The sequence below is a fragment of the Chenopodium quinoa genome, unplaced genomic scaffold (genome assembly GCF_001683475.1).
Source record: "Chenopodium quinoa cultivar QQ74 unplaced genomic scaffold, ASM168347v1, whole genome shotgun sequence".
NCBI classification, from domain to species: Eukaryota; Viridiplantae; Streptophyta; class Magnoliopsida; order Caryophyllales; family Amaranthaceae; genus Chenopodium; species Chenopodium quinoa.
The window spans coordinates 791,971-807,258 of record NW_018745395.1 but is presented as its reverse complement, the minus strand read 5'-3'; the positions used below and the strand labels follow the sequence as shown (position 1 = coordinate 807,258).

The following is a 15,288-nucleotide window of genomic DNA, read 5'->3' as shown; positions in this document are numbered from 1 at the left end:
AGAGAAAATGCACTTTAATAATCTCAACTATGACCGATTTACTTTTAATAATCCCAACTAATGTTTATTATCTAATAATTCTAACTATTGGGTATGTTTGCCTAATTGTCTCCAATGGTCCCAATGACCGGTAGCCTGCTGAAAGGATAATTTTATTTTTTATTTTTTTTAAAAAAAGTCACGTATCAGCATTTGATGGGTCAAATATTAAAAAAATATATAAAGAAAAACTTAAAAAGAAAAAGAAAAAAAAATTCATTCCCAGCCACCCCCCAAGTGGTAAACTCTAGCCTAACCCCTACGAAAACTGTCGTGGGCCACCTCGCTAACCCCCCTAAAACGAACGTCTGACCCTCTTAACCCCCTTAACAACACCATTCACCTCCTAAACCACTCCCTCCTTTCGCTCCCCTTTACCAGAAAACCAAAAACAAAAAAGAACCTGAAGTGTCGCTTTGGCGCTTCCCCTCTCTTCTAACACCCTCAAAACCACCCTGGGGCCGAATTCGGGGGTTGGGAAGGAAGAAGGGTCGACTTCTTTGTTTGTGTGGAGGAAGTTTAGGTGGTATGGCGGGTGGGAGTAGGTTGGCTAAGGTGGTTCGGGGGTTGGGAGGGGTCGATCACATGCTGACACGTGTATTTGTTCCCTGTTACAATAGGTCATTGACTTGGTATTGATCGATTGAGATCACTAGAGGCAAGCATACCCAATAGTTGGGATTATTAAAAGTAAATCGACCATAGTTGAGATTATCAAAGGGTCCTTTATTTTAATGTAAAACATAGCCATATGGTCTTTAGATTCATTTTAATTACCAATTTACCATATTACATTGAAAGTGTGTTTAAAACATAGAAGATCAAAAAGAAATGAAGAGTTAAATAAAATTATTATTTACTTAGGGCCTATTCTGATTGACTAAACTTCTTATAACTGAAATAAACTAAACTTATAGGAGCTGAACTGAAATGAATATTTTATAAGAGAAGGAAATTAGAAGCTGAACTGAAATGAAAATAGTCGTATGAAAACAAGCCCTTAGTGCGAATTAACTCACACGCCTAATTTTTAGGCCATATCCTAAACCTAAATATACCCATCTCGGTTATTATATAAATATTTCATTTTGAAATTTTTAGTCTCAAATCTCAATCAACAATGAATACTATGTGTAAATATATACTTCTTCTTTTAGACATCTTGTATAGTACGAGTAACTAATAAAATAATCATTCAGTTGTGTTTTTTTTTTTTTTTTTTTTTTTTTAGGAAAAATCATTCAGTTAATTTAAATACTCACAATTCTTTATTTTACAATAAAACCCAAGGGTGAGCAAACACTTTATGTATACAAATTTAACCTAATTACTAGTATGTTACTATACAGAGGACACAATCACACAATGATACATTCCAAAATTACATCCATTACTCAGCTTTAGTGAATCAATTCTACAACAATATATTTCTATAATTAGATTTTGGTGAACGAGCAACAAAATTCAGAATGAGAGTATATCAAGATTACAGCTCAAAATAAATTGCATGCCGACTTCAAAGCATTATGTGACTCTGATAGCATATAATCCGTATATGGCAATGCCGCAATGATCCAGTGAAGATACAAGGAGAACTTCCCCAGTGGCAAGTGTGTAGTTGGTACGCATTATCTTGGTCAAGGTGTGAACAATAATACACCGTATACCACTCCTGCACAAGATCCACATAATCGAGATAAATATATTGGTGCACACAGCAGGACTTTTTAATGATCTGATTATCTGAAGTACCTGCAATGATATGCAGCACGAATCCTGCAGATCAATGAGATCTAAAGCGGAATTTCTAAGTCTATTAATCCTCTACAGTCACTCATTGAGATCACATTCCGAGTCAAATTCAGAAATCTTCATTGGGATCAAAGTTCTTGAACCGAGATTTGAAATCTTCCACCAGTTTCTCCTCTTCATCTTTGCTAAGCTTACAGTTCCTCCAGTCAGCCCTATCAGGCATTTTGAGCAGGCCAGCCATAACCTATAGAAACATTACGGCAGGGATTAGCCCCCCCCCCCCCACAAAGACACCACAAATAACCACATATATTGATATATAAACAAAACATTGCAGGGCAGAAAAGGTAATGTTAATACCATAATGAAATTAAGCAGATACTTTTTCTAAACTTATTAAGCATTACCTCACGACCAAATTGAACAGGAAAATTTTCATTCTCATCTATAGAGTGTCCCAATATAGTGCCATCATGTAACTCCACATAGAAGAAACCAGACTTGCCGTCAAATTTAGCTTTCAACAACTCTCTTGCTTCAGAAGTACCATCACCTACAACATTGAAAAACAAGAACACACTGATTGATTAGCCTAATACAGAAAGACCACCAGTAAATCAAAATTAACTGCTGAGAACAGTAATACTGTACTCAAAAGTTAACTGCCACTTATATTGACATCAGAATATTGAAATACAGGACGTAGGGCGTTGCTTTTGCTGAGCCCAGTATGAGACGGTTTCAATATAGTAAGACTGCCCACCTTCGAGACTCATTCAAAGGGAGACTCCCTATTCAGGAAGTCTTTCCTAAGTGAGAGATGTGGATATGAACCCCATGTCTCATACCGCTTGTTTGGTTTGTAATGACAACAGGCAAAATTAACCGGACACAGGCACGAGTGGGCACATAAGAAAACTGAGGGGTATCCTTGAAAAGCATACACAGCTCATGAAACACAGGTACGAGTGGGCACATAAGAAAACAGTTGAGTATATTTGAAAAGCATACGCAGCTCATGAAACACGATCTGGATTTTGATAAAAAAAAAATATATATAATAATCATAATAATAATTTTTTTTTTCCCAATGTTTACATTACAAATACACGTACACACAAATATTGTTTGCTACTTCTCATTTTAATTCTGATTTCAAGCCCAATTATGAAAATATATCACATAATGTTCATTTCTCTTTCCCTCTTCTTTGAATCTATTCTATGGTGGTTCAAGATAATGGAGGTTTTGGGTAAGTGTTAAGTAAGGGTCTACATGCTGATCAAAGGAACAAGTTTCCAAATAAGTTCATAGAAAAATGGATGAAGCAACGTAACATTAATGGTAGGAAAGAAAAGGAAGGAGAGGAGAGGAAGAAAAGAAAAGAAGGGAACTAATATTTCTTTGTTTAGTTTATCTTGTAGAAATTTAAAAAAAAAAATATTCCTGTTTAATGGATAATTACAGAATTATTGTAGACAATACAATGAAGAGATTTCAAGCTATCACCTTTTTTTCCATCTAAATTCAGCTAACCTAAAAGGGATGTGAGAGCTTAATTAAGTTTTCCTAGTCAAGTCTTTCCTTTTCCACAAAACTCCATATTTATTACGAAAAATCGTCAATAAATACTGATTAGATAGGCATACAGCATTAGTTATTTTTTCAACATTATTTATAAACAGCTACTTTTGAGACATTTTAGCATGTAAGGCCACACTTTTTCCCAGGATCCAGCAAAAAAATGAACACTCGCACAAGTATGTAACAAAGTATCCCCAAAACAAAAACAAAAAGATTCAGAACACACAAAGATCATTTGTGTTGATTCATTTTCTACTCCTGGAACAACATTATAGACAGGAAAAGCACCAAAGAAAAGTTCATTCCAGTATATCAGCTAACCATAGATTAGCTTACCTTTAATTGTCTCAAACTCAAAACCCAGCTTTTTAGCAGCTAAATTGAATATATTCTTCACAGAAGATGCTTTGGTCTGCGGAATAGGAACTGCCTACACAAGAGACATTGGGTATGAGCACATTAATAATTACTGATCTAAACAGAAAGTCACATTATACCATCAATATCCATATATAAATTGCGTATGATATTGTCATACAAACGATTACACCCAAAACTTGCTGTATCAAATTGCATTTGCCTCACAAAACCAGCATTCAGTTTCTGTCACTGTTAAATAACAGCATCAAGATATAGTCACGTAACTGTACAAGGGATTTGATCAGTCACTAAGCCTAAAATAACATATTATTCTCTTTCTTTTTCTTTCTTTCCCATGTTATGATAGACAAGATAAGAGCACAGCTCCATTACACATTCAAAAGCATTAAAATGGTGTCAGACTTCATCTCAAAGACAATTACTCACTTCATAAAGTTGACCATCGACTGTCTTCTCCTTCTTCTTCCTCGTGCAAGTGAGTTGTTAGTATGTCAATCCGCTTTCTAATTCGTTTTTCTAAGCTAAGGCCATCAGTATCGGTAGGAAGCAAGTTAGTTGAGTAAAAAAGGTTCTATGAGTGGAGTAGTGAAGGTCGCAGGCAGCCATCTTGATAAGTTTTCTCTTAATAGAGCTTTTGTCTTTTAGACTTAGTACTACTAACCTTATGGTAGTTCGGAAAGCAAGAATGGTTTCTAATTCTATAGGGAATCTATTTTTTATTATTAGTTTAGTTAAATAGTGAACGAATCTAAATAAAATTGAGAACTAATCAACATCCAGCAATTTAAGAAGCAGAAGTAGGCACTATAGAAGCCTGAAAAAGATCACAATGTACACATAACGGATGTACAACACAAAAGAACAATATGTGATTGCAATTGGGAGCTGTAAAGGATGTGTTTCATGCATATAGACATTAAGCAAAGAACAAACTATAGAATAGCCTCACCTGGAGATTGGCATGAGTTCCTCGAATAGATATTAATTCGAAGAAGATGTATTCCTTACTTTGGGCTTTGCAGTACATCCGAAGACTGCTCTGATTTTTATAAAGTTCTCTTTGACAATCTGGAGGTAGAGATAAAGTACTTGGAGAGTGCTCAACTGGTAATAAGAGCACATGGTCATCAACCAATGGGCCTTTCGCCAATGCACAGTATATGTTTTCTCCAACAGTAATAATTAGATGGGACTCCACATTGGGGCTTGACAAGCAAAACCAGCATTCTTTTGACCTGACGTGTTTTTAATAACATCATGTATTAGCTTATTGTTTGAACTACAACACGAAAAAAGAACAAGTTGAATGAAAATGAAGAAGTCCAGAAGCACTAAACTAAAAAAATCGACTTCAAGACAGCAACATGCTTGTCGATAAGTGAAAACTAATTCAATTAACAAAGAGAAATTCGAAATCAAATGCCACACGTACCTGTTAGTAGTTGCACTATTAGATCTGGATCTTTTGTTTGAATTAATTTCACTTTCTTCAACTAAGTTATGCTTAAATTGACAATCTGGGCCCCTCTCGCATTTTCCTTTATTAAGAAAATCAAAACATACACCTCCTCGGTATTGTTCTCTTGCCTCTGGATCATGCCGAAAATGACAATTGTCTTCTCGTGGGCATGAACCAGAAGACAAAAATTTAAAACAGAGTTTCTCTGCATTTCCATCTCCTTTCCTTTGTTTTTTAACATCATAACGCCAATACTGTTCTTCAAGAGAACTATCCCCTGGTCTTTTGGTAGTCTCTGTACTAGGTGTAGCATCAACAACTGTGTATGGGGATAGTGTTGTATTAGGAGGTTTTGTGCTTATTTCAGCTGCTGACATAGTTGATGCTGGAGTTGGTGAAATTGCATGCATAAATTTCTGACAGCCACACAATAATAAAACAAGAGTTAGAATGGTGAGGCAACCCAAACAGGATATAGGAGTGGAAATAAAGCCATTTGTTGAGAGAAGGAACATAAGAGCACTCAACAAAAGAAACAATGAATAATCAATATGAGTTTATATAACAGAGCATGGCAGCATGGCCCTTACACAAATACACCTTGAAATTTTCTTTCTTATCCCTCCTCACACTACCTTTATTTGCAGACATGCATGGTCAATGAACAGCCTTTTTTGGGAGACATGGGAATGAAGCACATGCCACACACCATGGACCCACCCAGCACAGCCCACTGCTTATGTGTATTAAGATTATTTGTTGAGTGAAACATCGATTCAAATGTTGATGGGGAAAGGAAACCAAAAAATAAAAATAAAATATTCATACATGGGTGTTACCACCAACATGCATTACTCACCACCTGAAACCACTCATTCCAGCTGTAATACCTCGGTTTCATAAAAATCGCAACAATTTGACTTTTTCCCTATTCATATACAGGTACTTACTTTGACTATACTATGTACCAATATATAAAAAAACATATGCTGCCAAGTAAAATATTTTTGGATTAGTTTGTATGTATATTTCCATTATATCAACCTTTTAAACTTCTTACTCACACTATTAATGGTCAAAGTTGTGCATTGGCACGTGCGCCACTCAAACTATTGCGATTGTTATGAAATGCAAGGAGCAACATTTTTGCTAATATTCTGGAAACCTTTAAATTTTTTTAAAAAACAAAAAATTATGAGATTGACTGCTAGTGCTAGTAGTTGGATAAAAACATCTCTTGAAATATAATTTGATGTTCTAATCGTAAACATTCCTGCCACGACAAACTTTGTCCAAAACAATTCGGCGTCCACCGTGAGGCCTTTGACTAATTGCTATCTTCAAAAACCAACAAATTAAGGGTGCTAAAAAATAATCTCTCATTTAGTTTGTCACATAGGGCCATTCTTTGGTTTAGGTCCATAAAATGTTGAAAGTCCACAATTGCAGTGAAAAGAATATAATATATGTTAGGATGGGTTTGTAAATGAGGATCTTGAGGTTGTGCTGGGGAATTTTGAGGATGGACATCTAATCCAAAGCCTACATCGAAAAGTTTTTTGGACAAATTATGTCATGGAAAATGATGCTAACGAGGGGGTAGACATAATTAGATACATTTTCAGTCCTAATTCACATAGCACAAAATTTTAGGAGTTTTTGAAGTGGACTATCATACAATTTTTTGAGAAAATTAGATAGGAGATGATAAGGCATTTTTATACCGTAAAGGGGAAAAAGTGGGTCATTTTTTTAATGTAAATGAGAGAAAATGACCATTTTTGCAAAGAAACAATAATAATAAAAAATTAATAAATAAAATAAAATAACATTTGAGTGCAAACTAATATGGGACTGCTTTCAATAAATAGTGTGTAAATGTTAATGGGATGGAGGAACTACTAATGAATTTGAAAATGAATAAGATGTTTGACATTAGTTGAATTCTAGACGTCAGTACAGTATGCCCTTTGGTGCGAAAGAATTGGGTCAAATCAATACACAGTATAGCAAGAAATTGAAGTTCAAAAGATCTTGTCAAATCAAAGCAGCTAGAAGTAGCAAAAAAGTTTTTAACCTCAACAACACAACGTTTAGGAATGATTACTGATATGAATTGAAAAGGCTTTCTACAAATAGTATAATCAGGCAGCACTGTGCTGAGTATGACTTTTAAAGTACATGAAACCAGATGCAAGAAAGTGAACCTGTTTCTCTTTATTTCCTACGGGAGCAAGGCCAAAGAAACGGGTTACATGCACAGCATCAACATTAGAGTATGGTTCACGAGCATAAAAGACGGCCTTTGAACCTGCAATGTGATACCTATCATGTCGAAAGCCAAAATTATTAAAAAAAAAAAAAGGAAATTAATTCAACTGAGGTCAAAAAAGCTATTTCAAAACATGAATTGGTATGTACTTCCGTCATTAAAATATGATCATAACTTACCGAGGCTTAATCTCTACTACCAATTCTGCTACAGTGGAATCGCTTCCCAGAGAATCAGATATCCCAGGTGATAAATCATTAGTTGCAATCCTATTTGTAACCCCACGAGGCCATTCATTAGTTTGAGAAGTTAAGAAATCCAGATCAAAGAACTACCAGAACTACTGATGAGTATAACTCAAAAGAAATAAAAGAAGTTAAAGAAAAAACAAACAAACAAAAAAAAACCAACAATATAACAATGAATAAGGATATGTCAGAAACAAATCAACTATTCCAGGCTCCTCAGCCAATGCCCGCAATGCATCCACATCATCCTGACTATATGTTCCAAATTGTTGTCCACTTGGTGATTGCCTACCAGATAAGTATGCCACAGACAACCCTAAATATCAATTAAGTAAATTAGCATATTACAAAAAAGCAATATTAGCTTACAAAGATGAACCACAACTTCTATGTTAATATAATTTTGAATTTGCAGACCTATGAGTACATTCAGCTACTCAGATGCAGAGGCAAAGAATGTATGTTAGACAGGCAACCATACAAATGTCACTAACTCATCTTGGTCTTTTCTGTAATTATAATCTACAAGTACTGAGATGATTAGTATAACTTGAGAAATTAGCAAAGTCGAAATAAATTATTTTCTTCCTGCTAATCACATAAATAGACATGATTATAACCTGAAGGATATAATTACATAGGCCAATCATAATCACTAAAAGTATCATATAGATTATTTTCCTACTAATTATATATACTATCTAAAACAGGTCAGACTTACGCTTTGTTCTCCTCACCTTTTTTTTCAATTATTACAAGTCTAAATTCAGATAAGATAAGATAATATAAGGGACAATAAGTTCATATAAAGACCTTAGTCTAAGGCCCAATAAGGTCTAATAAGGTTCCAAAAATAATATAATATATTATAATACTTCTTTCGTGTTTTAATTATTGCAACATTTAGAGTTTCATACTTGCCAATGCAAAACTTTGGCGATTAACATCTTTAATTTGCTTTAAGTAACAATTACAAAAAAAAAAAAAAAAAAAAAAAAAAAAAAAGATATTTGAAAAAAAAAATCAAGACGAAAATAAGAGCAACATGATTTTTTTTTTCTTCTTACATGTAAAACACCCAAATAATACTACCTCCATTTGTGACATTCACCCATATCTAGGTAAAATTTGTTTGTGAGTGATAAATGGAAAGAGAAAAATAAAGTTGCATGTAAAGAGGAGAGAGATAGAAAGAAATGACAAGTAAAAATGGAAACAAACATTTGTTGCAAATAATTTGTAGTATCCATTTATAGTAAATGTTGCAAATTAATTGAAACAGAGATCATATAAGAGGAATGTGTGAATTGTGAAAAAGGCCAAATGGTGCGATTGTAATGGCACTTGTAGCATATTATGATCTGAGTTACATCAGATGGATGTTAAGATAGCATTTCTCATTGAGGAAACCATCTATATGCAACAACCAGAAAACTTTGTTTTGGGAGATTCAAAGAAAATGGTTTGCAAATTAAAAAAATCCAAATATGGACTCAAACAAGCTTCTCGTCAATGGTACTTAAAGTTTCATCAAGTTGTTATGTCTCATCGTTTTGAGACAAATGCAGTTGATGATTGTGTGTACCACAAGTTTAGTGGGAGTAAGCATGTTTTCCTGTTTTATATGTTGATGAAATATTGCTCGTCAGCAACGATAAAGGCTATTTGCACGAAACCAAGAGATTTCTATCAAATCACTTTGAGATGAAAGATCTTGGGGACGCCTCTTTTGTGTTAGGGATACAAATTCATCGAGATTGCCATCTAAGAACTCTTGGATTGTCACAAAAAGGCTATATCGAGAAAGTTTTGAAAAGGTTTGGTATGCAAGACTGTAAACCACTTAGTGCATTGTTTCTTCTTATGAGTCATCCCACACGCAAGAACATCTAGATCCTTTAGATTCATCCTTATCTTCCTTATGTTGCTTCTTTGTGGTTGCGAAACCGCATCCTTACCCTTCTTCCTTTTCTTGCCATCCTTAGAGGAAGATACCAAGTGAGCACTCTGTCTTTTCTTGCTTCAATCTCTCTTCCTCTTGAACGTAATGAGAAATAAGCTCATTTAGAGTCCATTTCTCCTTTTGACATACTGAATTGTTTAGGAAGAGATATCAAAATTAAATGCACGAGCAAGTCATTAGACAGCTCTAACTTTAGTGCCTTTAATTTTGAAGCAATATGAGACATTTCCATAATATACTACCTTATGTTCCCGGTTCTTTTATACTTTTGGAAAACCAGACTACTCAAGAGAGTGCTTATTTCCGCCTTTTTTTTTTAGCAAAACGCTTTTCAAGTTCAGTAAGGAACGATTTGGCATTATCCTCTTCGGACATAAATGATTCCGGAATTGCACGTTTCATAATCATAAGACTCATGCGATTTGAGCGTTCCCACTTCTCCAAATTCCCCTTTTCAATAGAGGAACTAGAATCCGTAAGAGCAGCAGGACGCTAACCCAAAGAGCAAGGTCTAGATCCATGCAACCAAGAACGATCATAAAGTTCTCTTTCCAACTCTTAAAGTTTGTCCCATCAAGCATGGGTATAGTATTAATGTTGGAAGAGAACACAAACAAACAAAACAAGCTCACAATTAATTCCAAAATTCAACTTTAATAATCAAATTAGAATGTTGACAACATATCCCATCACAAGAGACCTAGCACAACATTAATTTTTAGTCTTTGGACAGAAAAATTAACTTGTAAGTGATCCTCTTGGTGTAGTAATCAAATATTAACAATAAAATCCTGTCAAACATTAAGCCTTTCTTTGGACCGACTTAACATTCACATGGAAAACCTTATAATTGTTACATATTTATTACCACAAGCATGTTTAATTTCCGGCCAAATAATAGCCTTCCTTTGGGCCGACCATTAATCGCATGAGAATCAAACACACACACACACACACACATCTAAAAATTTCAAATAAATTAATCTACACAAAAGAGGTCGCTTAGGCAACATATTGTTTCAATTAATAAATCCAAAATATGAGACTCGATATTATTTTTATTACCTTATTGTCAAATATTAAAATCTGATTTAACCTCAATATATATAAATCATGCAATTATATTACTCTTGATTTATGTGCATGGTTTACAATCAGATTAAGAAACTGCAGTATATATTAGCATCCAATTCAAGAATACAATTTGATACTGCAATATATACGAAAATTCATGGAAGCATTCGCATATAGACCTTCGTAAAGAATCAAATCATATTGATATTGATATGATAAAAGTAAACACCATATTCGCATCATATGAGACAAAATAGCCAAAACACATATTAATTATCAAAATTCACCCTCAATCAACCATGGTAGAAATACGATCAAATCGAAAACCCACACAAATTAACAAAATTATAACGAGTGCCCCATTTAAACTATACAGATTTGGATGTAATTAATCAAATGAACTGTAATACCATATAAGCCGCATATAATTCATATGATTAACAAACCAATATAATATTTCATATAAAACGAATTAGTCGAAACGAAAGTACTCCATAAACACATACAATACTTCATTTCAACAAAATACACGAAATAACGGCCACGTGAATTAATTAATAACAAGACGCAATAGCTTCATGTTAATTCATATCCAATCAAACGATTGATTAAACTAAAACTAACGGAATGAAATTAATCGACTAATCCAATATGGAGGCTCATGATACCATTTGTAAGGATTAATTCTTTTTATATACTTTAATCTTCAAATCAAATTAATCTGAAGCGTATCTAATTCCATGATAATTGATTTAGCCCTTCTTGATTATGCGTCTTTTAGTAGATACATAATCTAGGGTTTTCTCTCTATTGATGGGATATAAGTGAGAGTCTATTGTATGTACTTTTTAATTATTGGGCTTGTTACGTCTTTTATAAAGTATGGGTTTAGCTTTATGTGTAGAGATCATTGGACCTTTTCTAATGCATGATGGGCGGATTAAGGAAGGGGGTCTATATAAATAGACATCTAGGGTTATGATCCCTAGTAGTACATACAATAGATTCTCACTTATATCCCACCAATAGAGAGAAAACCCTAGAGTGTGTATTTGTTGGAAGACGCATAATCAAAAAGGGGGTCGACCAATTATAGGTACGCTTCCGCAATTAAGATTTACCGATTAATTTGATATGAAGATTAAAGTATATGGAAGGAATTAATCCTAACATTGTCAATATCTTAGTTAGAAACTAAAAGGTAGTTAGTATATTGGTTTTTGTGATATCTTACAAGGATAAAAAAAATAAAAAAGGCAACTAATTTTTTCGTTAAACTACTTTTGCATAGTACGCTGCAAACTTTAAATTAATCTGCTCTTTTGCATGCATTCTACCCAAATATTTGGTTGTAATATCAAAATGATTGTTTAAAAACATCAAGTCTAATAGAATAAGAAAATAGGGTATACATATACAAGACTATTATGGCGGAAAACTAAACACTTAAACAATAATTGCTAGCCCTTGTTTGGCCAAAACTGTAAATTGAATGACAATTAAATTAATTAAATAATAACACTATAATAAGGACAAAATTGTAAATATAATGGACGAGTTATAATTAATGGTAATTATATAAAAAAAAAAATTAAAATTAGTTCGAACCGTGTTGTGATATGTAAAATAAAATCTATTTGCTACTAGAAAAATTTGTTAGAAAAAATCTTTTAAATACCTCATTTTGCAAGGAAAAACCTTTTAAAAGGATTTTTGTTTAAAAAATCCTCCACGATCACTTTTTTTATTTGATAAAACATCCCCTCCCTTCTCGTTTCAGGCGTTGACCCTTTATTTTATCTACTTACACCCAAATAAGTTTATATTTGCACTCCATCCTTCTATCTTCCCTCTTATTTCCCTCCAAAGTAAATGCCTATCTTTTCTCTCTCATTTGCTTCCATGAAGGCTTTGCACTTCAATCATATTTAGACTCTCTCTCCTCTAGTGCACAAGCAACAATAATCTAAAGTAACAGTAAGTGTAAATTCATTTATCAAAATTGGGGTTTTTTTTAATAAGTTTCATTAATTCACCTTTCTACTTTTGTCAATGGCTAAAGGAGGAAGAAGAGGGTCGATTTCATGGTTTTAGAATTTGCAAGCCACTTTCTTCCTGGATTTTCAAGAGTCCATGAAGTTCTCCTTACACATGGAATCACATACCCACAATTCACCATTAATTATGCAAAACTAGACAAAAATAATTAAGGAATTAGAGAGATAAAGAAAGAGATTTGACTACTACAATGGTGGAAGAAAGAGAATTGGCCACTAGAATGGTGGAAAAATGAGAATTGTTGAACAAGTTCATATAAAATAAGATCAGGCGTAATAAGATAACTTAAGTGAAATTTAGGTGGAAAGAACATACCATAGGGACTAAAGTTCCTGGGATAAAGCTCTCAGAGGCAAGGATTATGGGCACGGTAATAAATGGATTACTACATGGAAGCCTAAGAAAAGAGTAATTGCCTCCTCGGTTTTAAAAAGCGCGCCTCGAGCGCGCCTAGGCGCACCTCACTCCAGGCGGCTCTGTGGGAAATGGGCTTTAGCTAGGTGAGACTCAGTCACCTACGGAACACCTCGTGCGCCTCAAAGTGCCTTTGGTAAGGCGTGCCTTTGCGCCTCAAGGAAAATAACTAAGATTTAAGTTATATATTGAAGAATGATGGACATTTTTTCAAGTTCAGACTACCTTAGCTTTAAATATATCATTACTTAATTTATCATGAATCTTTTTAATTAGTATTAAGTACTATCAAAGTAAAAAATAATTTGAAATAAATATATAAATACATGCGCCTTGCACACAAAAGGCGCCCGCCTTTGCCTTACGCTTCGCGCCTAGGCTGCAAGGACCATTTGCGCATTGGTGCGCCTTGCGCTTTTTAAAACTAAGACTGCCTCAAACTTACCCATAGGCCGTACCAAAATACCTATTAGCCACTATATATATAAGTACGCAATTGCAACATAAAAAATGATTAACAATCACCAAAATCCCTCCTCAAAGGCTCAAACACTTATTGCCATTCAATATGAGGTTAATGGTCATCACGTATAGAGTCTCAACTAAATGCCTCATTCTATCACGAGGCATAGATATGCTTTCTTAAGCGTCCAAATTAACAATGCCCCTAAGCAACCATTACTTTTCTTATGTGTTTGTCATGCTTATATGAGTTATACCCAAATTATCTTCAAGGTATTAAAATAAATATATGAACAAAATCTACTCAAACGACATTAACACATGATCATATCCTAATCTAATGACACTATAAGTAAGCCTTTTAAGTAATGTGCACGTTTTATTTACCATTTACTTTTATCATTCCCTTGAGAGACAAGTTATTAGCTTTCAAGCACCTACATAATCTTCACTTCAACATATTACCCACAAGAAACAATCGAGTCTCATGGTGTTAACTTACTTTGTTGATCCGACTCTCACCTCCTCATTTAAAGTGCAATCTTTTGTAACTAATCCCACTAATACAAAACCTCATACCAAACCAATCTCTATGCTTTAAACCAACTATTTTACATTTCCTTCCAACATACTACCCAACCTAACAAATTCAACTCACACAATTCCACAACTCACCACAAACCCCAACTCCCTAAATCAACAAACTCCCACAATCATATCATATGCATCTCATTAAAAAATGCAAACATTACCATAATACAAGAATGCAAGTAAGCTAATACGAGTACAAAACCAAACAATCGAAAGAAACACAAACCGAAAAGTGTGAATTTGCCGCCGCCTTTCAACCAATACAAATTATTACAAACTCTCAAACCATCCAACTTAAACCCTTGATTTCCAGGGTCTTTAACAGCAGCAGAGAGAACCTTAGGTGCAGCAAAGCCGTAATCGCCGATAAAATAAGTGGGTATAGGAATTTCACGACGCCCATCGGTGTATTCCATGAATTCCTCCAATTGATCAACTGATTCTGGGAAGAATTGGCCTACACATAGCAAAGCATCGAAGGGTCCTGCTGATTTGTTCACCTGAAATCAAAAATGTATATGCTTGAATTTGAATGATTATAGAAGGTTGAAGATGGTGGAGAGAGAAAGAGGGGAATACCGAGAGTACGCGTTTGAAGAGCTGAGAGAGGCGGCCATTGACATCGCCGGAGAGAAGAATCCGAGGAGGGGAAGCCATTGGAGAGCGACAAGAGAGTGTGCCACTATAACTAAGGCACAGTTTACCTCTATTTGAATGATGAAATACTCGAAGGAATGGAATGAGAAAATACATGTTCATCGACCAAAACTCCAAAATGAATAAAGGCCATCTTCTCTTCAAATTATTTTAATTTCAGTTCAATTTAGTTTTTAATTTTTATTTTTATAAAATATTCAGTTTGGTTTAGTTCAGTGCAGTTTAGTTCAGCTCTAATAAGTTCAGTTCAGTCAATCAGAATAGACCCTCAGTTGTGTTTTTCGAGAAATTCCTAACTCCTAAGTAGGGGTGAAAGTAATACGGTTTAAAATCG

At 34.3% G+C, this 15,288-nt stretch overlaps 1 protein-coding gene across 2 annotated transcripts; it reads right to left on the bottom strand.

Annotated features, from left to right (window-relative positions):
* Positions 1–1,243: 1,243 nt before the first annotated feature.
* LOC110712878 (zinc finger CCCH domain-containing protein 64-like) lies at positions 1,244–15,141 on the bottom strand. Of its 2 annotated transcripts, XM_021891328.1 has the most exons (11): positions 14,877–15,138; positions 14,524–14,797; positions 7,922–8,051; positions 7,667–7,786; positions 7,423–7,540; positions 5,189–5,631; positions 4,706–4,991; positions 3,712–3,805; positions 2,199–2,344; positions 1,792–2,035; positions 1,244–1,711 (listed from the first exon to the last, which is right to left on the bottom strand). In XM_021891328.1, exons 1-10 carry the CDS (start codon positions 15,054–15,056, stop codon positions 1,901–1,903), a joined length of 1,926 nt encoding a protein of 641 aa, XP_021747020.1. In that variant the 5' UTR covers positions 15,057–15,138; the 3' UTR covers positions 1,244–1,711; positions 1,792–1,900. The 2 variants fall into 2 exon arrangements, with proteins under 2 accessions (XP_021747020.1, XP_021747021.1); XM_021891329.1 differs by lacking the exons at positions 1,244–1,711; positions 1,792–2,035 and having other exon boundaries at positions 2,207–2,344; positions 3,712–3,801; positions 14,877–15,141.
* Positions 15,142–15,288: the final 147 nt, after the last annotated feature.